The sequence below is a fragment of the Ovis canadensis genome, chromosome 11 (genome assembly GCF_042477335.2).
Source record: "Ovis canadensis isolate MfBH-ARS-UI-01 breed Bighorn chromosome 11, ARS-UI_OviCan_v2, whole genome shotgun sequence".
NCBI classification, from domain to species: Eukaryota; Metazoa; Chordata; class Mammalia; order Artiodactyla; family Bovidae; genus Ovis; species Ovis canadensis.
The window spans coordinates 70454100-70477933 of record NC_091255.1 but is presented as its reverse complement, the minus strand read 5'-3'; the positions used below and the strand labels follow the sequence as shown (position 1 = coordinate 70477933).

The following is a 23834-nucleotide window of genomic DNA, read 5'->3' as shown; positions in this document are numbered from 1 at the left end:
AGAAAAGTTATGGCCAACCTAGATAGCATATTGAAAAGCAGAGACATTACTTTGCCAACAAAGGTCCATCTAGTCAAGGCTATGGTTTTTCCAGTAGTCATGTATGGATGTGAGAGTTGGACTGTGAAGAAAGCTGAGCACTGAAGAATTGATGCTTTTGAACTGTGGTGCTGGAGAAGACTCTTGAGAGTCCCTTGGATTGCAAGGAGATCAGCCCTGGGATTTCTTTGGAAGGAATGATGCTAAAGCTGAAACTCCAGTACTTTGGCCACCTCATGCGAAGAGTTGACTCATTGGAAAAGAGTCTGATGCTGGGAGGGATTGGGGGCAGGAGGAGAAGGGGACGACCGAGGATGAGATGGCTGGATGGCATCACTGACTTGATGGACGTGAGTTGAGTGAACCCTGGGAGGTGGTGATGGACAGGGAGGCCTGGCGTGCTGCAATTCATGGGGTCGCAAAGAGTCAGACACGACTGAGCGACTGAACTGAACTGATGGTAGCTCTATTTTTAGTTTTTTGAGAAACTTCCTCACAGTTTTCAGTAGTGGCTCCACTAACTTACATACCCATCAACAGGGTATTAGGTTTTCCTTTTTTCCACATCCTCACCAACATTTATTTGTGGTCTTTTTTGGCGATAGCATGGCAGTACTTTTTTTTTTTTTTGCATTTTTGTCTGAGCTAAAAGAAATGTCCTAGGTTATTCCTTTAGGCTCTTCTCCAGTTAAAATGCAGGTTTAACTGGCATTGTCACTGCCATTTCTTGAATTACTATTTTCCTAGTTTCTGTTTATATTTAAGCCTTCTGGAATTTATATTATTTTCATGTAAGAAATTTTGAATTTATCTTCTTTATCTCTTACATTTTCACTTATTATATTCATTCCTTTATTTTTTATCTGTTCTCAGAATATTTCTTGAACTAGTTTTCTAATTTGCTGGTTTGATTTTTATGCTGTATTTAATCTGTCATTCTCTTACATTGTGGTTTTAAAATTTGGTAATCATGTTTTTTATTTTTAAGCACATTTTTATGGTCACAGATTGTTTATTTCCTTTTCTATCTGAAATGTCTAGTTGAATCACGGAGAACAAATTAAGAAGACTTTTTAGAAACTTTCTATGTATATTATGTTTCTTTAGCAGAAGAACATTGAATTAGACCTTTTTTAGACTTTTAAATCTTACATCTCATTACTTATCTCTTTATAGTGACAAGTCTGTGATTCTGTAGTGTCTGGAATCAACAAAGGTGCTGGGAGGGTGCTTCTGGATTTCTGCTGACATATTTTACCTTTCCCTGGTGGCTCAGATGGTAAAGAATCCGCCTGGAATAGAGGAGACCCGGGTTCAGTCCCTGGGTCGGGAAGATCCCCTGGAGAAGGAGATGGCACCCCACTCCAGTACTCTTGCCTGGGAACTCCCATGGACAGAAGAGTCTGGCGGGCTGCAGTCCCTGGGGTCGCAAGGAACTGGACATGACTGCGTGACTAACAACGCTGGCCTTGGGAAGAAGCGGCAGGGGAAGGCTTTGCATTTGCCGCACTCTTAGCGCTTCAGAGGAGTAAGCTGGCGCTCTCCGGGCGGGGACCTCCCCGGCAGGCTGACGTCTGGCTTTCTGCGTTGGCGGCCCCTCTTCCGGCACCCCCGCGGGAAGCCTGGCGCCTCTGTGCGCGCGGCCCCTGCCCGCTGGGGCGGTCTCCGCGAGCACCGCGAGCGGCTCCTCCGTGGGGCGGCCTGCACCTGCGGGGTAAGCGGGGGCGAGGCTCTGCCTGCTGCCCTCGGAGCCCCTGCTCACCGTGACCTCCAGCTGCATCTCCGTGACCTTGGCGCATCTCTGGGACCGCTGCAGCTCAGAGGAGCAGTTAGTTGTGTTTCCGTCTGGCGTCATTATCCGTAGCAAGAACTGGAACCCCTGTTGGTGTCCTGCGTGGGTCTCAGCAGTGACACCGGCGCCCGTCTTGTTCGGCTCGAGGGCCTCGGCAGGGGCTGGCATGCGCGGTCTCTCCGCCTCGCTTGGCTGCAGCGGGGACTGGAGCGCACGCAGTCTCGATTGCAAGGAGGGCTGTTCAGTGTGTGTGTGTCGCGGGCTCGGAGGCCAGCAGAACAGGTTGGACTGGAGATGAAGACTGGTGACCAGTTTCCCTTTGTGATGTGGAAACGAATGGTACACACCGAGTTGAGCAGGGAAGCCCGTGACGGAAAAATAGATGAGGCTGGACACAGCTCAGGGATCAGGGGGGCAGAGGAAGAGCCTGCGGAAGAGCTGTGGGCCCGAGCCGCCCGGCTTCTGGCTCAGAGGCCGGCACGGTCGGGGCGGCGCGGGGCGGCTGGAGCGCGGTGGGGCTGCGGGGAGGGGCCGCGTGGAGCCGCCCACGGAGGCGGGGTGGGGACCGTCGGGGCTCTGCTCCGCTGACCCCGCGCTCAGCACCTGCAGGGCGACTGGAAGGGGCAGGGCAGGGCGGGGCGAGGACGCCGCCCCCCTGGCAAGTTCGCTGGGAGGGAGAGAGCCGGGGCGGCTCAGGACGGTGCCCGCGACTCGCGAGGCCGTGCTGGCCTGTGTGTGCGCCCTGTGTGATAGACAGATGAGTGTTTCAGCCTCTTTTTCAGGAGTATTTTCTGTGAGAATGACTTTTAATAGTTAAGCATTTTTTCCAGATTTCTAGCAGAGCTCTTTTTATGATTGTTTAATCTGTTCTGAGCGTGCAGCCAACACCTGGTGTGTCTCTGCCACATACTAAGTTTGAAGAGCTTCTTATCAGCTCAGGCGCACTGACGGATGCGATTATCCTCAAAATGTCACTATTTCTTTTTCTCATTTATTCTTAAGTGTTCAGATATCTGGACTATTGATTAAGGGTATAAAAAGTCCACAGCTCTCTTGAAAACAGCTTTTTTTCAGACATTCTAAATTACCCAGTAGCTGGTCTAAGGAATGTTATTCTGTCCGTGTTAACTACCAAAACCCACATTCATTTTAACCTTGTCTTTCTGAGCTACAATTCTGTCTTTCGGAAAGGCTTAGTATGACCCACAGCTTATGAGGGAAATCCTGATGTGGCTAGAAGTTGAAAGTCAGTGGCTTTGGCTCATTCAGTGATGGCTCATTTTCATTTTGTGTCTCCTGAAGGAGCCGTTCAGAGAACAAATATTTGTCATCATGGAGCTTTCGCTGAAGTAGCTGGAATAAAAATATACGGGAGACTTCAGGCTAAAGTGGAATATGGAGAATGGCACTTTGTATATTTGGGATATTTTATATTGGAGGAAAATCTTTTTTGTTCAAATTCATCTGGAAGCTTAAACCATTTTCCTATTTATGCTGTGCTTATCACATTTTACCTGGATTATTAACACGGCATGATCTTAAATTCAGGACTTTGATTTATCTGTGGTTTCTGACATGGCTTTGAATTTTCAGACTTTGAGCTACATGAAAGTTTTGTTATTTTATGTGTTTTAAGACTTCATCTTAATGTGAAACATGAATCCAGCAAGACTTGCTAACCTTTTAAAACAATTATCTTCTTTGAGAGGATATGCTTTAAGTTTTCTCTCCCCACTCTTAGAAAAAGGGGAAATACCTGTGGTTTATTATAGTCCCACTTGACAACAGCATTTGTTTGTAAGAAAGCATGTGACATTTAGGTGACATTTTATTTGCTGTGTGACCTAATTGAAGTAGAATCTGAGATACAAGTGGTTATTGTCTGTATCTCTTTTTCCTTTGCTATTGAAATATCACTGTTAATATAAACAACCATCTCATTTCCAAAGGAAAAAAAACATGGTAGTCCTAGATTTTAATGCCCTCATGTCCTCTGAATTCCCCCAGTTCTGACTGTGACTATTTTGGTCTCTTAATAGGGAACAATGCATTGCGAAATTCCAAACCAGATCACAGTCTATGAGTCCAACCCACAGAGAAGATGGACAGATTATTACCCCAAAGGATTGTGTAAGATCAGATTTCACTCTTGCTTTTCTGTTTGTTTTCTTCTTGTTTTAAAATACCTCCGCATATTTTTAGTCTCATGCTGTTAAATTCCTATGACTCCTGACAAACAGTAAACAGTCTGATGGTTTTGGTGGGCACCCTGATTTCAAAGAAGGGGCGTGTTGGGCACATGGCCGTGTTCCTCCTGCTTTCCCTGACGTTCGGCGCATCGTGTCCGTCCGTCTGTCATTTTTCCTGGGCACTGAACAATAACTTTGAAAAACATCATTTTGTGGTTATTTTTTCCCCTTTTCTCTGTGTACATATAAAAATGACTAGACAGAGTGGTCATGACCTTAGGAAGTGGGACTGGTTTGTAGTGAAGCAGCAGACGTTTCCCGGTGAAAGTGGACCGTTCACATCCTGAAATGTGAATACCTCTCTTGCATGGTAGACTCAGCATCGATACTGCTTGAGCGTGGAGCTAGTGAGCTTCATGAAGAGAAGGATGTTGCCTGCTTGCCTCCATCCTTGCACAGTTCTGCTCGCCGGGGGTTTTGAGCCTTTATTTACAAGCAAGCCATGCGTGATGCGTGACTTTCTCAGTACGTTTGTTCTGCCCATAATTCCTTCCGTTTTCTCCAGTGATGGGAAATTCCAGCTTGGAACTTTAATAAGCATCTTGATATAAAGAGGAACACATTTTAAATTTTTGTGAGTTTATTATTAATCATCATATTACTCAAAATAAACAAGGGAGGTGCATTTTAAAAGGTATTCTCATTCACACACACAAGCATTCAAAAAGCAAGGGACCAACTGTAAAGGCAATAATGAATTTTAATACAGTATAAATAGTAAACCCAACATTTTGTTCAGTAGAAATTTGTAAATTTTTAATTAGTTTCTAAATTAGTTTCTAGTTAATTCCTAGATTTAAACTAGTAAAATATGAAGGAGGTTTTAGTGTATTTTCGTTACTTCAGATAATGTAAATGACCATAGATAGATTGATTTGTTAGTAATGAGGCTGTCCGGAAAAGAAAATGGCAGCCCACTCCAGTATTCTCGCCTGGAGAATCCCAGGGACAGAGGAGCCTGGTGGGCTGCCATCTGTGGGGTTGCACAGAGTTGGACACGACTGAAGCGACTTAGCAGCAGCAGCAGCAGCAGCAGCAGCAGCAGCAGCGAGGTTTTCTAGGAGCTTCCCAGGTGGAGCTAGTGGTAAGGAACCCTCCTGCCAGTGCAGCAGATGTGGGAGACACTGGTTGGATCCCTGGGTCAGGAAGATCCTCTGGAGAAGGAAATGGTGACCCACTCCAGTGTTCGTGCCTGGAGAACCCCGTGGACAGAGCAGCTTGGCAGGCCGCAGTCCATAGGGCTGTGAAGAGCTAGACACGACTGGAGTGACTTGGTACATGTGCACAAGGCTTTCTAAAAGCATGAAAGTGCTATACCAACAAATTAAATTTACATAAAATAAATTTTTTAGCTGTACTGTAACAGATACAGTATTATTTTATACAAACAACTTACCTTCCTAAGTTTTTGGGCTTTCAGATCATTGTCCATTTCTGGACACAGATCTTTGGCTTTCCTCAGTTAATTATGATTTTAATCTGATTTGATAAATATGGAATATAAAAAATTATACAGCAGGGAAAAGAGCATGGGGTTTTAATTTTTAAACAAAGTTGAGAATTACCATGATTACATTTTCATGATGTGAATCCAAGGCTTATTTCTCTTTCTGTTCGGTGTATAATGAGAAACAATTTAAGAACAAAGAGCTTCTTGGACATCAACCCAAACTTCTCTGTTAACTCATTTTAACGAGAGTAAGTAATTCATCTTTTCAAGTGTTCCCCTTCCTGCCTTTAAAACTACTGTGGTACACCTCAATTAAAACTTTTTGTAAAAGAAGTTAAAGAGTTTGGATTATTTTTTAAAAATATTCTTTTGATTTTTTTTGAAATCTAGTTAATGTGAGTTTATTGTGAAGGAGTCTCATAGCCTTAAGCAGCTGCAATAAACAGTCATCCCTTGGAACTGAGAACTAGCTCAGCTGTAGCATCCTTTCCTCTGAGTAGTTTCCTCCAAGGGTGGTGCAGCATTAACCAGAACGCGCGTGGACACTCAGGACTCTGAGCGACACGCATTTGGTCCTGTTTTCTCCCTCCCTCCCCCGCCCTCCTTCCCGCCTTTCCTGTTATTTCTTTCCTCCCTCCTGCCCTCCTTCCCGCCTTTCCTGTTATTTCTTTCCTCCCTCCTGCCCTCCTTCCCGCCTTTCCTCTGTTATTTTTCCCTCCCTCCCTCCCCCCTACCCTTCTTTCCTCCATTCTGTCTTTTGTTTTCATTCTATTTTCTTTTTCTTTTTTGTGTTCCAGGATATCCATTTGAAAAAATCTACTCTTTCTTTGGATGACAGCGACATGGAAACTCGCCTTAATAGTTGGAATCTTGGGGTAAAAAAGCATTTGTTTAATGAATGTATGTTGATGTGGCAGAATCATTTTGTGTTTGGAAACATCTGAACTGATTTAATTCTAAACAGTCACTCTTACCATTGTTAGACATTTAGTCCTGGGTGAGCGCTGGGAAGGACTTGGGGGACGGGAAGGAGAAGCATGAATGGTCCCTGTGCGCGACAAGCTGGCTTTCTTATTGGAGAGACAAGAGATACGCACATGAAACAGTTAAATACAGTTTCAGACAGTATATGATTGAATACCAGAATGAGTTACCCAGAAACGTGGGTGGAAAGCTCTCTGGCAGACTTCAGGCATGAACCGCCATTGCGGACAACAGTTTTCATTTGCAGAGGCCGGGGTGCCAGTGTGCTTGGAGGGTGGAGGGAAAGGGGCCAGGAACTTAAGGCCGAAGGAGGCATGAAGAAAGGCGGGCAGGGTGGGACTCAGGGGGCCGCGGGCAGAGCTGCCAGGCTGGGGCCTGTGGAGCTTGAATGCTAAGGCAGAAGTGGAGCTTTTAGATTGGAGAGAGTCGTGGGCTCTGAGGTTAGTCCGCTTCCACTTTACATACACGCTGTTTAATGCTTTCAGGAAGTGGAAAGGGGTTTACTCCATTTTTAAAACCCAACTTTATTACTATAAAAATAATTTGTAATTGGAAAAATACAGAAAGTCAGATATGCTGAGAGATGTATTGACATCTTGTTGTTTCCCTATTTTTTCTGCATGTCTTTATAAAATCAAACATTACACGGAATTGGGGTTGAATTATGACTGCTAGTTTGTCACGCGCTGCTTTAAATTCGGGACGGGTCACAGTAGTTCTGTCAGCGTGACTGTTGACGGTAGCACCGATTTTCTTCTGAGTGGATGGTTCATTCCTCGCTTGAGCATTCTGGTATTTGGCTATGTGCGTTGCTCCCAGTTCATTGCTGATAGAAGGAGCAGCTGCACCAGACTTCCGTGAAAGAGCCCTTTGTTCCTGTTTGGCTGCTTTCTTAGGTTATGTTGGCTTCCCTGGCAGCGCAGAGGGTAAAGCGTCTGCCTCCAATGCGGGAGACCCGGGTTCGATCCCTGGGTCGGGAAGAGCCCCTGGAGAAGGAAATGGCACCCCGCTCCAGCATTCTTGCCTGGAGAATCCCATGGACGGAGAAGCCTAGTAGGTTACAGTCCACGGGGTCGCGGAGAGCCAGGCACAACTGAGCGAGTTCACCTTCACCTTCACCTTCACCTCAGGTCATGGCAGGCCTTGGGCGTTGCCCTGCGTGAGGCGTGCCCCAGTCTGTTTCCAAGTGGAAGTCTACAGGACTGTTCATGGTTTACTTCTTCGCCTACATCAGGGACTGTCATTTTTATAAAAACCCTGAAACCCTTCTTGCTAATAATGACCTTTGATGAAGGCAGTGCTTTAAGGAGGCGGAGCGGGTGGTGGTATGAAGGCTGTGTTGGATGTGTATCAAAATGGAGAGAGGGAGCAGTCGGGTGTGGGGCTCCACCTTGCCGTGACTCCAAGCATGGGAGAGATGGAAAAGGAACACATTTCAAAGAGAATAAAGAATGCTTAGTGACTGCCTGGCGGGCCGAACAGGAGGGCATCCAAAGCTTTGGTTCCAGGAAAATGGGAGGGTTGGCTCGCTGTCGGCCACCTGGTTGTCTGATGGGGGGATCATTTCAAGGTTTCGCCCTTTTATCGTAGACTGCTGGCGTTGGCGAGTAATCGGGGAGCTTCAAGTTTTCACCTCTGTGGTTTCCAGGGCTGCAGTCCTGTTTTGCAGCCACATGCTGGACGTGGTGGCCGCACCCAGAGCCTGGAGCAGCTCTGTCTTTAGAGACTTCAAACTGGGACTCAGTGGCCACCGTCAGAGGGTCAGAGGGGATTTGAGTGGGTCATTGGAAGGTATGTTCATGAAGGAGAAGAGAGAAATAGCATTGATAACGAGAGGGGAATGGGTCAAAAGAAAACCATTTCCAAATTTGATGGGGTCGGGGAAGCTGTCCCTGGGACAAGTCCTGCGTTACTGGTGCGGGAGAGGAGCGAGGAGGCCTTGGAGAGCAGAAGCGGAGGAGGACGTTCTGCGACATCCTTCTGAATCGGCCTCTGCCCTGGGCCGTGTGCAACTTCTGAGGTGCCTTCCATGGCACACGCAGTACTTTTCATGAATATTTAACTGGTCAGAGGATTAAACTTTTCATTTGTATAATAAAATTAAGATAAAAATCTAAAATATTTTGAGGTACTGCCTTAAAACTAGGGCCGCCTGGGATTTTGTTTCACATTTTTATTGTTCAAAGAATGTACTAACTGTGAAATAAAGTCCCGCATTTTTATATATTTATAGTATGGATGCATTAATCAGGTTCAACTATATCTCTTGATCACAGTGAAATAATTTAAATATCCAGTGATCAGGTTCAACTATATCTCTTGATCACAGTGAAATAATGTAAATATCCAGTGTATTAAAGAGCTTAGGTTTTGCTTTGAGTTTAGTTTTGTGTGAGAATGTGTGGCGGACTTTTCCTTCTTTCTTCCTCTGAATGATCAGTTAATAGCTGGTTAATTTTTGTGCTCTATACCAAGGGCTCATTGTTTCATGTTGCTGGCATGCCTGTCAACACCTATTTTCGGATGCATTAGAAGTTCCAGATTTTGAATTTTCTAGTTTTTGTTGAAAAAATACATTTCCCCCAGTTATATTCTTTCTTTTCCCAGGAGTGTTTTAATATTTTCCCTGTGAATATATGACTCAAGTAGAGATTTACTTCCTAAACCTAGCTGTTAAGTTTTTCTCCTGTATTATTATTTTTTATTATTATTACTCTCTAGCCTTTTTAACCTTTAGCTTTGGGGGAGCTTTTTTGCTTTGTTAACCCATCTTATGTACATTTCATTCACGACAGTCTTTATATAAACTTCTTTTCTTTTTTTCCTGAGGAGGACTGGGGGATCTGGAGGAGGAGGTTCTCTTGGGCCTTGCACGGGTCACCGCCCCCAGCCCGTCCCCACCGGGGCCTCTGTGCTGACTGTGGAGGCTTGCTTCCACCAGGAGCAAACAGTGGGTACACTTTAGGTGACCCCCTGAGGTCAGGTCTCTGCAGAATGGGCGAGAGAACATTGTGTTCTGTTCTGTTCTGGAGAACTCATGTCCTGGAGACCTCGCAGGACAGGATGGTCAGCGGGAGGGTGGACAGCACCCCTAGCCCTGCGGCCCCCCTGGAGGGCAGGGCCCCTGGCCGGACCTCCTGTCCAGGGCCAGGGGCGCCTGCAAGTCCCGGAACCCCGGGTAAGGAGCGTGGGGGCCGGGGGAAGTGTGCCGAGCTGACCCGCCGGGGAGTCCAGGTGGAGGAGCGGGGCGTGGGCTCCGCGAGGGTGGGCGCAAGGTGACGGTGCGCGCGGTGCTGCGAACGCCCGTCGGGCTGGACGGCGCCCGTGCATGTCCTCATCTGACGCGGCTGCGCCGCGCTCACCCCTCGCTTTCTCTCGGCGCCTGGAGGTGCCAGTTATTAACAGTTTTTCTTTAAAGTATGCAACTGAGCCATTCTCTGCAGCGGCTAGTGACAGCGCACGTGTGGACTGAACATGCGTTTTCCTGGCAACTGATGAAGTCCGAGCCCTCTTAATGCGTTGATAGTCCCTCCAGTACAGTTTGGGTAGCCTGCCAGGGAGCAGTGCTGACGGGGGACTTGGCGCGTTCTCCTGTTGGGCTTGTCTGCCTTTTTCTTGCCAGTATGTAAGAGCTTTGTATCTATTCTGGATGAGTCCTTTCGGAATTTAGTCTCGTAACCAGTTTCTTCCACTTTGTTGCTTTCCCCCATTCTCTTACTGGTGTCTTTGATGAACAGGAACTAATTTTTTTTTAATTTTTTATTTGTTCATCTGGGTGCACAGGGCTCCGAGTTTCGGCTCAGGCAGGCGGACTCTTGGTTGCAGCGCGTGGGATGTGGGTCCCTGACCGGGGGCTGACCCCCTGCCCCTGCTTTGGGAGTGCAGTGTTAGCCACTGGGCCACCGGGGAGGTCCCGGAAAGTTTAGATTTTCACGTGGTTCATCTCCCCACGACTTCGTCTCATGGACACGCTTTCTGTGTCTGTGTAAGGGGTTTGGCTGTCTTGAGTTCCTGAAGCTGTTCTCCCATGTCGTCTGCAGCACCTCTGTCGTTCACTTTTTCTGCTTAGAGCTGCATGCCGCCCGGAGGCGATTGTAGGCTGTGTCGTAAGACAGGAAGTAAAGACTTGCGCCCTTACGCGTCCACCTGACGCTCTCGGTTATTGAGGGGCCTCTTCTCTAACAGCTGCACTGCACGCTTTTTGCCTCCCAAATCACGATGGTGCGCGTCCCTTTCCATTCTGCCCTTTGGCTTGTTTGCGTCTCCGTGTGGCGGTGGATGGTGTCTCTTATCTGTATTTTATTTGTGCTCATTAAATGTTGAAATGTGAGTAAACCAATTTGTAGTATTGTATTTTTTTCTGTGGAAAACATTTTTCAATTTCTAAAACATCGACTCACAGTAAGAGCATTGTTTTGGAGCATGAGCGACACTGGTGACTGAATTTATTTTATGCTCTAGAAAGAGGCTTGGCCGTTCTCCTGACGGGTTTTCTGACTGTAAGAACAGTTATCTGGTTGTGCTGCTAGTGATAGAGTGCCTTAGAATGTCCTTTCCTCTAGGATGGCTGAAATACCAGATAAAATGTCTTTCTATTTCTCTGAAACATTGGAACATCTCTCTTTGATCAATATTAGTCTATAAGGAGGTCAGTTTGACCAAATCCTGAATAATTTGAAAAAAATTATTCTGCTAAAAAACTAAACAAAGCGTCAAAAGGCAATTTTCATGAGAGAGCATTCAGATAGCTGTTTCCATGTCTAGTTTAAATTACTGTTTATTTATTATTGTGATTCTACTTGTTTTTCGAACACGAAACATTCTGTTGTGTGATTTATTCATGCCATTGGAACTCAATTAGTTTTGGCATTACTGTCTGTATACCATTTTGTTAGACTTCAGCGCTTCCCATCAGCTCTTTCTATCTTCCAGTTTGGGTGTTCCTGACCGTGGTGTCCTTTCGTGAGGTATCGTGAGAGGACAAGAAGGCTTCTGGGAGAGCGTGAAGAAAGTCAGCGTTAAGACTGTTCACAGAGCTCCGCAAGTCCCGTTACTTGTGGATTACAGAGTGGGGACATTCAGCTTCAAAGCACATCTGGCTGCGGTTATAAAGTCAGAAAATAGATTGCTTATTTCCCTCAGACAGACTCAAGAACATGCTCTCCTATGAGTAATTCTCATCACGTGTTAAAAGTGGCTATGAGACAATGCACTGTAAATTAGTAAGAACAACAGAAGATCTGTGCTTGTTTACAGCGTTGCTTTCAAATATTCCAGTAGACTTTTTGTCAACTCGAGAGAGGAAATTTATGATAACACGATGAGCCCTTAACTTCTGTATGTAATGGTTTTTAAAGATGAAGAAGATGAAATAGGAGTTATTTCTGCATAGTTGAAAGGCTACTTTGTAATTAGCTAAGCCAATATTTTGTACTCTGCTTATAAATGTAGAGCTGGGTAAAAATAAGTCACAAATGGTTTTCTTGGCTTTTGGGTTTAAATTTTAAGCTTAATTAGAGCTTGAGCATCTTTGAGAATTCTCTGTTTTTCTCTTCCTTTATTTTTCCCCTTGTATTTAATTCTGCTTCATGAACTAGGGTTTTATGTGCATGTGTCTTTGAAGGACTAATTTCTATGCTGGTTTTCTCCATTCCAAAAATAGAGAATGGTTACTTACTTTTCATATATATACCTTCAGACAATAAATATTTATTGAGTGTACTTTGCTGCCTGCTGGAAATTGGCTGCCTCTATTTTTCAAAAAGCTGTGTATATATAGTACCATGTTGTTTACTAAAGACTATGCCTTTTTCTCTGGTATGATATTTAACTAGACTTTATTATTATCTTTATTTAATAATGTTTCCCAAAGTAAATGTACTAAGTCATACACCCAACAGTAGGCCCCACATTTGCAACACTTTTATCATCAAATTTTTAATTTTTGTTTTTTACCTTAATTTATTTCTTAAAACTTATTTATTTATTTAAAAACTCATTTATTGACTATGCCAGAGCCTTTGACTGTGTAGATCACAACAAACGTGGAAAATTCCTAAAGATATGTGAATGCCAGACCACCTGACCTGCCTCCTGAGAAATCTGTATGCAGGTCAAGAAGCAACAGTTAGAACTGGACATGGAACAACGGACTGGTTCCAAATCGGGAAAGGAGTACATCAAGGCTGTATATTGTCACCCTGCTTATTTAACTTATATGCAGAGTACATTATGTGAAATGCCAGGCTACAAGAAGCACAAGCTGGAATCAAGATTGCCAGGAAAAATATCGATAACCTCAGATACGCAGATGACACCACCCGTATGGCAGAAAGTGAAGAGGAGCTAAAAAGCCTCTTGATGAAAATGAAAGAGGAGAGTGAAAAAGTTGGCTTAAAACTCAACATTCAGAAAACGAAGATCATGGCACTTGGTCCCATCACTTCATGGGAAATAGATGGGGAAACAGTGGGAACAGTGTCAGACTTTATTTGGGGGGGCTCCAAAATCACTGTGGATGGTGACTGCAGCCATGAAATTAAAAGACACTTGCTCCTTGGAAGAAAAGCTATGACCAACCTAGACAGCATGTTAAAAAGCAGAGACATTACTTTGCCAACAAAGGTCCGTCTAGTCAAGACTGTGGTTTTTCCAGTGGTCATATATGGACGTGAGAGCTTGACCATAAGGAAAGCTGAGTGCCGAAGAATTGATGCTTTTGAACTGTGGTGTTGGAGAAGACTCTTGAGTTTTCCGTGGACTGCAAGGAGATCAAGTCAGTCAAACCTCAAGGAAATCAGTCCTGAATATTGGAAGGGCTGATGCTGAAGCTGAAGCTCCAATACTTTGGCTATCTGATGCAAAGAACTGACTCATTGGAAAAGACCTTGATGCTGGGAAATATTGAAGGAGGGAAGAGAAGGGGACGACAGAGGATGAGATGGTTGGATAGCATCACCGACTTGATGGGCATGAATTTGAGCAAGCTCCAGGAGTTGGTGACGGATGGGGAAGCCCGTCGTGCTGTAGTCCATGGGGCCACAAAGAGTTGGACATGACTGAGCAGCTGAACTGAACTGATCTATTTAAAATTTTTTTGTCTACTTGATTTGCACAGTTGCATCACTTTCTGCTGTATAGCAAAGGGAATCCATCGCACCTACACATGTGCCCACTCTTTTTAAGACTCTTTCCCCGTCTGGGTCATTGCAGAGTCTGGAGGAGAATCCCCTGTGCTGTATCGTAGGTTGTTATTATTTGTCTGTTTGTATATGTGATGTGATTTAGTTGCTAAGTCATGCCTGACTCTTGCGACCCCATGGTCTGTGTAGCCTGCCAGGCTCCTCTGTCCATGGGATTCTGCAGGCGAGAGCACTGTCGGGGGTTGCCATTTCCTTCTCCAGCGGATCTTTGCGATCCAGGAATCAAACCTGGGTCTCCTGCGTTGCAGGCAGATCCTTTACCAAGCGAGCTGCATATTTTATATATAGGGGTGTGTCTATGTCAACTCCGGTCTCCCGATTTACTCTTTTCCCCCAGACCCCCTAAGTGAAGTGAAGTCCCTCAGTTGTGTCCGACTCTTTGTGACCCCGTGGACTGTAGCCCAGCAGGCTCCTCCATCCATGGGATTCTCCAGGCAAGAACACTGGAGTGGGTGGTTACCATTTCCTTCTCCAGGGGATCTTCCCCACCCAGGGATCGAACTCAGATCTCCCGCATTGCAGGCAGATGCTTTAACCTCCGAGCCACCAGGGACCCCCTGGTAACCCGTAAGTTTGTTTTCTATAACTGTGTGTCAAATTGTTAATGCGTGCCTCTCTGGTGGCTGTAAAATACCGTCTCCTGTGGTATTACTTTACATTTTTCATAGTCCTAAATAGTTTCAGCGTGTCTTCATATGCTTATGTCATTCAGATTTCCAACTCTGCCTGGGGGTTTAATGATAAAACTGAGACTTGAAGGATGCTAGGTGCGTGCTTACGGGGACTGGAGCGGGGTGGGCAGCGGTAGAGGCGCAGGAGGCCTGCCGTGTCCAGGTGACGAGAGTCCTTCAGGACCTGGGGGTGAACTGTGGGGTGAGCAGGAGTAGGGGGAGGCCGGGGCCTTGGCTGTGCGAGGATCACTCACGGGTGTTTGCGTATGCCAAGGCACTTACGCTTCACGTTTTGTTAGTGGGCCACTAGAAATATATCATGCAGTACGCATTCTAAGAAACATGCTAAACATTAAGACATATGGAAACCATTTCCATTATAGTTTAATTAATGCTCAAATATTAATGTCTTTATTTTAAAAATTTCAGATAGAAAACCCTCGATACCTGAGACAGAAGCCCATCCCAGTTACTCTGGTAGGTGAGAATTGCCCTGCGCTTTCCCTGTGGGCAGATGTCTTAAAATCATTGTTTAGTTGTTTACAGAAAGTAATGCCAGTCCACATTCTGAAGCATAGCCTCTTGTTAATCCTATCACTTGGAAGTGAATCAATCACTTTTTTTCCTCCAGTGTTTCTGTTATTTGGGCATGAAGTTCAGGCAGCTTAGAGTTTACTTTTGGCTACACCAGGCCTGAACAAGTATTGAATGGCTCTTCCTCATTCAACAGATGACTCCGAAATTCAGCCTGAGAAAATCCAGCAGTCTCCACGATGACCAGTTATTCTCCCGCATGCATGAGAAAGAGGTAGGACCGCGATGTTTCTGGCCTGTCTAACCTGCGCACGCAGTTTTCATGTTTTGCGTAACATGGGTTTTCAGGTCCTAGTTAGAGTAACGGATGCCTGGTAGGAAGAGGCCGTTGGTGCAAATACAGAATCCTGGTGCAGGTGAAGGCAGGGCTCCCGTCGTGTTTTCACTGACACTGGAGCATCGTTGCTCTGGAGGGCGCGTTCGTTTCTGCTGCAGAGCAGAGGGATTCCCAGGTGCGCATGCGCACACGGCCCCTCTCTTTTGGGCTCCTTCCCGTCTAGGCCACCGCAGAGCACTGAAGCGGGGTCCCCGTGCTGGGCAGCAGGTTCTCACCCGTTACCAGCTGGGTGCACGGTGTCAGCAGTGTACGTAGGGCGGTGCTAGCCTTCCAGTTCTCCCCCACGCCTTTCAGCTGCAGCTGCTGGAGTGATGGCTGCCGACCTCAGTGATTCAGAGGCCCCTTTAGAGCGCGCACTGGAGGCCGGCAGGCGTTCGTTTCTTGCCGCACTGCTAGCGCTTTTAAAAAAGCCTGTTGAAATGAAAAGATGTTGCATTCCATAAAAACTCTTTGAGGACAATACTTATATTCAGATGGACCTTCTTTGAAATTCTTGTTCTGAAATTTTTTCTTTCCTTTTAAGAAATTGTCACTTGTTTTTACACATCATTCCAAGTCATTACCAACCATTTTCCCTTTTACTGTTCAGACTGCTTACCATGGAATAGTTCCCTCCTGTCTTTTTGAAAATTTCTCTGGTCTTTCGTGACACAGTATTCCTATTCTTTATGGTTACACCTTGGGTTAGGGCTGAGCATACCAGTGTTGCCCACATATGTGTTGAAAGAGAGGATACTTAAAAGTATCCTGTGTTGCACCAGAGATTCATTTCTAAATGTGTATGGCTTTTTTTTTTTTCTGTACCCTTACGTTTTTGGTTTTCTTTTTGGTATACTGGTAAAAACATTTGTGGGGTCACTGAGAAGTTTGCATGTAAACATCGACTTACAGCACATCTTAAAATACACCCAGTGTATGCTTTGCCTAAAATAACCCTTTGTGTAGTTACATAGTCGTTTCTGACTATTTTGGGTGAAATTTTTGGTCTTTTTTTTTTTCTCCTACAATATTTAAGAGTATATGCTGGCTGAGTTGCTTCAGTGTGAGAACTTAAGTCTCTTTTAAAGTAGTATCTGTGACTATAAAATAATTTTGGGTGTTTGTTAAATAAATTTTGTAAAATAAAGAAAAATAAAGGTTTTTTTATTGCCCAGAGGGGGAAGAAATTTTGTAGAATACAGACATATGTAAAGAAGGAAATAAAATCCCCTAGGCATTTAATATATGGAAATGAAAAAGCAGCATTGTGTTGACTTTGACTCTTTTTTAAACATATTCTACAGAATACATGTTATTTTTTCTTTAGAAAATTGAGATGATATAACTTGAGTATTTTTTGTATAACTTGAGTATTTTATGCTACTAAATATTGTTCCTAAGCATTTATTTATTTTTGATGTCTATTCTTTTATTTCTCATATATGTTTAACATGAGATACATACATCTTTACATGTAAAATTTAGTAACATCAGAACACATTCCTGCCTATTCCTGGCTACAAGCAAATATTGTGAATTCTCTCTCTGGCTTTCTCCAGAAAGTTGTTGTTCGGTTGCTAAGCTGTGTCTGACTCTTCATGCCCCCGGGGACTGCAGCACACCTGTCCTCTCTGTCTCTCGTTTTCTCCAGGGGTGTGCTCCGGTTCATGTCGATTGAGCTGGTGATGCCATCCAGCCACCTCGCCCTCTTCTGTCTGCCTTCAGCCTTTCCCAGCATCAGGGTCTTTCCAGGGACTTGGCTGTTGGCATCAGGTGGCCAAAGCACTGGCGTTTCAGCTTCAGCATCAGTCCTTCCAGTGAATATTCAGGGCTGATGCCCTTTAGGACTCACTGCTTTGACCTTCTTGCTGTCCAAGCATTTATTTCCAATGGCTGGATTATAGTCTATATTATGGAATTATCCCCAGTTAATTTGACGTATTCCTATTGTTAGGTATTGAGATTGAGTTTTCACTAATATAAATAATTCTGGAAAAAAATATCCTCATATCTCTATCTTTATATGCATTCAAATATTTGTATGGGGTAATGAACTATGTCTTACGTGGTAAAATTGAAATGATGGATTTTTGTAAGTATAGTAACATAAAAAATTCAACCTCTAAAATAAAAATTAATACTTGGAAGTCTTGTGAAAATTGTATGTGATTTTAAGATACAAGTAAAGAATGTGTCCTATGCAAAAATGAGAATGAATGTAAGAAGGCAGAGGCAATTAGGAGCCACTGGAATGCTGAGGAAAGTGGCCGTTTAGATTGCCTTTGTGAATATAGAGATACTAATTGTATTTTAAATACAGAGCATGGATTTTTAAAAGCTTTTTTCAGTTTTAGGACAGTTTTTCTTTTAATATTTTCATTTTTGAAATAGAAACCATTAATCATTAATAGAAAGCTATCCAGGCTTTTCGGTGTCCTGATCCCCGTGTGCATCTCTCTGCTGAACCTGGTGTGGCTCTGCCTGATGGGCTGCCTCGTTGCCCTCCCGACGGGAGACCCGGCGCCCCGGCTCCGGCCGCTGCGGGCGCCGAGCGTCCAGGGGCTGCGGGGGCCGGGCGTCCAGGGCCCGTCTCCGGCCGCTGCGCTCTGCACGGCGCTCACCTCTGCGCGCTGTCCTAGTCTCTGACGGTCACACGTTCGTGTCAGCTTCCCGTCCATCTACTTTAGCCTCATTGTATTTGTGCACCTCCCCCCCACTCTTTCTAGAATGGTGCCTGAATAGGTGGATAAATTTTAAAAGTCCATTTGAAAAAAAAAGAGTTAAAAAGAAAATATCAATCCTGCTTTACTATTTTTGCTGGTTTTCCAGAGATAGTTTTCTAACTTGGACTTTTCCCTATGCTTAAATGCCTAGCTACGCTGTGATGCATTTCGTCATTTTAGAAGGATGGTCTTAGGTCCCCTGGCTGAAGTCACTTTTCTTAGACGCTTAACTTGTGGGCCCGAGGGTGGTGGCTTTTCTGTTTTGAAATTCAGCAGACTCTTGCACACCCAGGTTGGACAACCCTGAGGTGTCTTACTTGTGTTCTCATCCAAAAATACTTTCGCTGTTGCTGGGTCATGTTGTAAAAATAAGAAATAGTTTTGTTTGAGTTATGTTTATTTTAAAATTAAATAGTAAATATTAAAATTAAATAGTAATATTTATTTTCACAACATCTGATCACTCTTCAAGGTAATCATTGATAAAAATTTAATATGTATTCTCTTTAAAAGTTAAAAAATACAAATAATATACTAGATCATACTCTGCATATTGTTTCATTTTGCTTTTTAAATTCAAACATAATTCTGATGATTTTTATATCAGTAACATGGCTTAATCCTCTTAAATAGTTGCACTGTACTTAGTTTTATTGATGGCCCATGTTTTATTACTGGAGATTGCTTCCGAGGGATGTAGGTTATGAAGGATATTTTGCTACAAGCAGCCGTGTTTCAAGAATGTCCCTGTGTACAGTTGTATGTATTCCGCGCTTATTCTTAGACCATAAATTCTGTGAACTCTAGTTGCTCAGGGTTGCACGTTTCCATTTTTTATTGATATTGACAGATCGCCCTTAAAAGGATGCTGCGTCTGCCTCGGGCTGTAGGCGTTGGCGAGTGGAGGCTGATGGCCAGTGGGCGTGAGTGCTCCTTTCTGGAGTAACGAAAGCGCCCTAAGCTAGGCTGGGGCGATGCTGCGTGATTCTCTGGTGTGCTCACAGACACCCAGTTGCGTGCTCTGAGTGGGTGAGTGCTGTAGGTCTCGTCTGTTTACACTCGCACCAACAGTGTGTGAGCAGGTCTGCCTCCCCATTTAATCAGCAGCACTGAATCATAAACATTTTTGATTATCTGTGAGACAAAAAGTAGTATCTTGTTTTAATATTTGCATTGCTTTTATGATGTGAGAATGAGCATGTTTGTGCCTGTCTACTGTCTTTTTGGGGCCTCCCTGGTGGCTCAGACGGTAAAGCGTCTGCCTGCAATGCGGGAGACTTAGGTTTGATCCCTGGGTCGGGAGGATCCCCTGGAAAGGGCAATGGCAATCCACTCCAGCACTCTTGCCTGGAAAATCCCATGGACGGAGGTGCCTGATAGGCTACAGTCCATGGGGTCACAAAGAGTCAGACACGACCCAGCGACTTCACTCACTCCACTGTCTTTTTAATTTCGCTTTTGTGAACTGTCCTTTATTATGCCTTCCTTATTTTTGTTAGTCTGCTTGTCTTCCTTGTGATTCGTCAGCAGTTTGTATATTAAGGAACTCAGGTCTCTGTCACGTATCTTACAGGTATTTTTCTCTTTATGTCTTTTTATTTATTTCTGCCTTTTTTTTAAACGTATAGAAGTTTTCTTTTCAGTAGGTGGCTCTATCAGCCTTTTCTCTATGGCTTTAGGCTTTTGTATTGTGTAGAAAGATTTCTTATTCCAAGATTATGAAAAAATTAATTCATATTTTTGTCTCTTTTAAAATCTCTTCTTTGTATTTAAATCTCAGGTCCATTTCACAGGGTTTTACTCTGAGTAGTGACGATAATCTAGATTAATCAGTTCTTAATGTTATAAAGTAAAAACTTAGGAGGCTGAGTGCTTAAGGAATGCAGCAAGTGTGGAAAGAACGGAGTGGCATGAAGTTCGCTATAGATCACAGAGTTTGTCTGCATTTAATAAATGATTTAATTCTGTTGATGCTTTGGTGAGTTCTGAAATCTTTAATTAGCCTTTGGAAATTAAACTTTATAAAACGCAACTTCCATTTTAAGTGTGTAATTGTGTAGAAAATACCTTAGATGTAAAATGAGTAATATTCACAGTATTGTTTTAATAGAGTTGAAGAACTGTTGTAGTTTTCTTTTGATTGGAAAAAACACATATATACATTATTTTAAGATTAGAAATTTTGTTCAACGTATCTGGCATTATGGGAAGACATGTTTGATGACTGTGACCCTGTATTTTCACCTTAGCCTGTCATTCACAAACATGCTTGGACTTGTCTGCCTTTGTAATTGTTAACACATTTCCTGTGATATCCACATCACAGGACTGTGTGACCTTGAGCACCACCAAGCAGTGTGCTTCTTTTTTTTACTTTTTTAGTATTCTTAGAAAAGATTTCTGATATAGATTAAGACATTTGGAAAACCGTTGTCACTTAAAATGAAAGAAGAGAACACAACGAGAGGAGATCGGTTTTCAGAGCAACCATCAGTTTTCAGAGAACAGATGGTAGAAATTGCCCTTTTCGTGAAATAAAATAGAGTATTTCCTTTGAACTTTACCTCCACCCACAGTGAACGTTCCCACCCATTGCCTGAAAGGCTGCCTTGCTTCTTTCTCACACGTAATGCCACTTAGGCATTTTTTCCTTTTGCGAACTCCTAGTAAAATGTCGAATTTAAATAAATCCAAATGACAAAATCTACAGTCATTGATGCAATAAATGAAGGAATTTGTACTTTAAAGCATTTCTTATGAATAGAGCATTCAGAGACTCACAGTCTTACAAGATGTGATAATTATTCAAAGGAAAACCATCATGGACCACATGCAGGCAAGGGTTAGATCCTGACCGAGACGCCAGCCGCCTGCCGTCCACCTTCTCGTCCACCTCCCCAACAATAACTGCCGTCCTCAGGCTTTCGTCGTTTGCCTCCTTTGCTCTTTAAGTTGACTTTGCTACCAATGCCTGCCTTCTTAAGAGTGAAAATACTTTTGTTTGGTGGATTTTAAACTTCCTTTAAATAAAACTAAACTTTTCTACTCAGTAGTATGTGGGTAGCACTCCTGTTTGTTAGGCATTCAACTGTAGTTGGCTTCATTTACGGTACTTTCTATCAAATGAATCTGCCACGCTTTCTTGCCATTGTGTCGATGAATCTATTCTAATTTTTTACTTTTACAAACAGTAGCCCTGTGAACAATCTTGTGCGTGTCTCCTGACACTTATGCACAAGAGTTTCTTCAGGGCAGTGGTTCTCAGAGTATGGGCCGTGAACCCTGTGATCCCTAAGATCCATGAGGTCATGAGGTCAAAATTATTTTTGCAATAATTAAATTTTTTTTTTTTAACTGTACTTAAATTTGCATTGACTTTGCACACAGAGTGTTGGGTAAAACTCTGCTCTCACCCACATCAAGGCAGTGGCACCAGATGGCACCAGTCGGCGTGTTCTTCATTGCCACATGCTCCCAGGGAGAAAATTACCAATCTTACTTAAGAATGTTCTCAGTGAAGCAAGTAGAAAATTATTAATTTTACTAACTCTTGTAACTCAAATACACACCGTCTGGCTAGCTGAGTGACGAAGCAGAACGGTGCCTAGAGGGCTTAGGGTGCCTATCCAGGCATGAGCCGGAGCACCAGAAGGAAAGCCCCAGGGCTTCCTCAGTGATGAACTGTAGTAGCTCCTGCTTACGGGAGGCCATTTCCACTTGATAGAATGACTGAGCGGCAAAATACGGTTATTCAGACGTGGTTATTGGGAGACATTGTCTGGAAAGTGAACAAATGGAGCCTGTCACTTTAAGCAAAACCACTGACCATATTTACTGCTAATGAGAGAATTTGACCTTTTAATACAAATTAGAATTTTGGCAACCCTGTATCAGTCACTGTGAGCTTGAGGACTTTCCAATACTAAGACTTTTCCAATGAGATTGGTGATAATATTAACCAGTGTGAGGTTTTGATATTATGTAATGAAATGTTCAATATTTGGAAATCTCTGCACCTCATTGAACTGATGTTTTCCAAATGAGTAATGCATGATGTTACAGGATCAGACATGGTAGAAGAGCCGTTCCAAGTTCAGGACGGACCAGCAGACCTACTGTGATAGTGAGAAGCTTGCGTCCACTTACTAAGTCCGTGTAACTTAGGAAACTCAGCACTTGTGAGTGCTGGTTCACTTAGAAGGAATATCTACAGGTGTCAAGAAGGGGACTAACACACTCTACTCTACAACCATGCGTTTATGTGAGGAAACGTTTAAGGAAGAACTGTGTTCCAGTATTACATATTACACAGATTCTCTGAGATAATAGAGGGGGATGCTCTTTTCAACTGCTTTTATGAGACAGACAAAACACAGTTAGAACCAAGAACATTTCAAGAAAAAATATTAAATCCCCTTAAAAATAAAAACACAGTGACAAAGTTCATTGTCAATACATTGAGAAAAGACTTATTTAATGAATGATGCTGGTACAACCTTTCAGTTACTTGAAAGAAAGTAAACTTGGGTCCTTTCCTCTAAAAACAAAAATAAAAATTCCGGATGCACCTAAAACTTAACCTATTAACACCCAGACAGAAAGTTTCAAAACAACAAAAATCTTGGCATCAGGTCTTTCTTACCCAAAAGCCTTTCCAAACTCAGTAAAAGAAATGATAGAAATAGTGGACTCAAGTGACATAAAGAATTTGTAAGGTTAAAAAACATATAAGAAAAAATCAATAGAAAAATAATCGATTTGGGGAAACTATTAGAGACAGACTGTGAATGTATATACATGCATTAAATTAATAGATAATAAATAAAACCCGCATACCAGGTTTTACTGATCCACAGACAGAAATGTGGATGGAAACTGTGAAAGGGCCTTCATAGAAGACCAGATTCAGAAGGCCCCAAAGATGTGACGTATTTATAACCTGAATATTCATTGGAAGGACTGATGCTCAAGCTGAAACTCCAGTACTTTGGCCGCCTGATGCGAAGAACTGACTCATTGGAAAAGACCCAGATGCTGGGAAAGATTGAAGTCAGGAGGAGAAGGGGACGATGGTGGATGAGATGGTTGGATGGCATCGATGGACATGAGTTTGAGCAAGCTCCAAGAGTTGGTGAGGGACAGGGAGGCCTGGCGTGCTGCAGTCCACGGGGTCGCAAAGAGTCGGACACGACTGAACGACTGAACTGGACTGACCGAGACGTGTGACAAGGGGCCAACACACAGTGGTTTTCAGGGACACGGACATTAGGATTGCAGTGCGACGTCTGTTCTTCCAGCAGAAATGTGAATTCGCCTTTAACAGAGGGCAAAATATATCTAGATAATGTGAGCCATTGCCATGTCTTTTGAGAACCCACCCTGCAGGAAGCGAAATCCAAGTGCACTGGGTGCATACGCGAGAATGCCTTGCAGTGTTGTGTGTAGTGGAGGCCGAGAAGAAGGTGACTGTGCATTGAGAAGAGTAGGCGAACAGATTTTATTTTCTCCTCATGAAGGAATAGTTGGTACTATTTAAAAAATGAATAAGAACTGGAGCAAGTGTTTTTAGAGGGATTTCCATGAGACATTGTTCAGAGAGAAAGACAAGGTGTAGAAAATACGTATTTCTGTGTGTGGAACATTCATGATAAAGTTATATGTTGCGGAGGGGGTAGCGATTTAGAGAACAGAGTCTGCTTGGCACTTGCACGGCAGCGTGGGGCGCGTGGGCAGCGTGCTGCTCTGCCACGTCGTGGGGGACCCGGCTGGTGGGCAGCCTGTCTGTCCGCAGCTCACAGCTTCAGTCTCTGCACC

The 23834-nt window shown here is 43.7% G+C and overlaps 1 protein-coding gene across 15 annotated transcripts in view; it reads left to right on the top strand.

Moving 5' to 3' along the window:
• Nucleotides 1-23834, top strand: part of CEP112 (centrosomal protein 112) — a 314145-nt gene that overhangs the window by 31311 nt on the left and 259000 nt on the right. For 13 of the 15 annotated variants that reach the window (XM_069542343.1, XM_069542341.1, XM_069542336.1 and 10 more), the window contains exons 5-8: nucleotides 3871-3961; nucleotides 6328-6405; nucleotides 14817-14864; nucleotides 15118-15195. In XM_069542343.1, the coding sequence (XP_069398444.1) occupies nucleotides 3871-3961; nucleotides 6328-6405; nucleotides 14817-14864; nucleotides 15118-15195 (295 nt within the window). The remainder of the gene's footprint in view (nucleotides 1-3870; nucleotides 3962-6327; nucleotides 6406-14816; nucleotides 14865-15117; nucleotides 15196-23834) is intronic. The other 2 variants (XM_069542339.1, XM_069542337.1) reach the window with 1 other exon arrangement.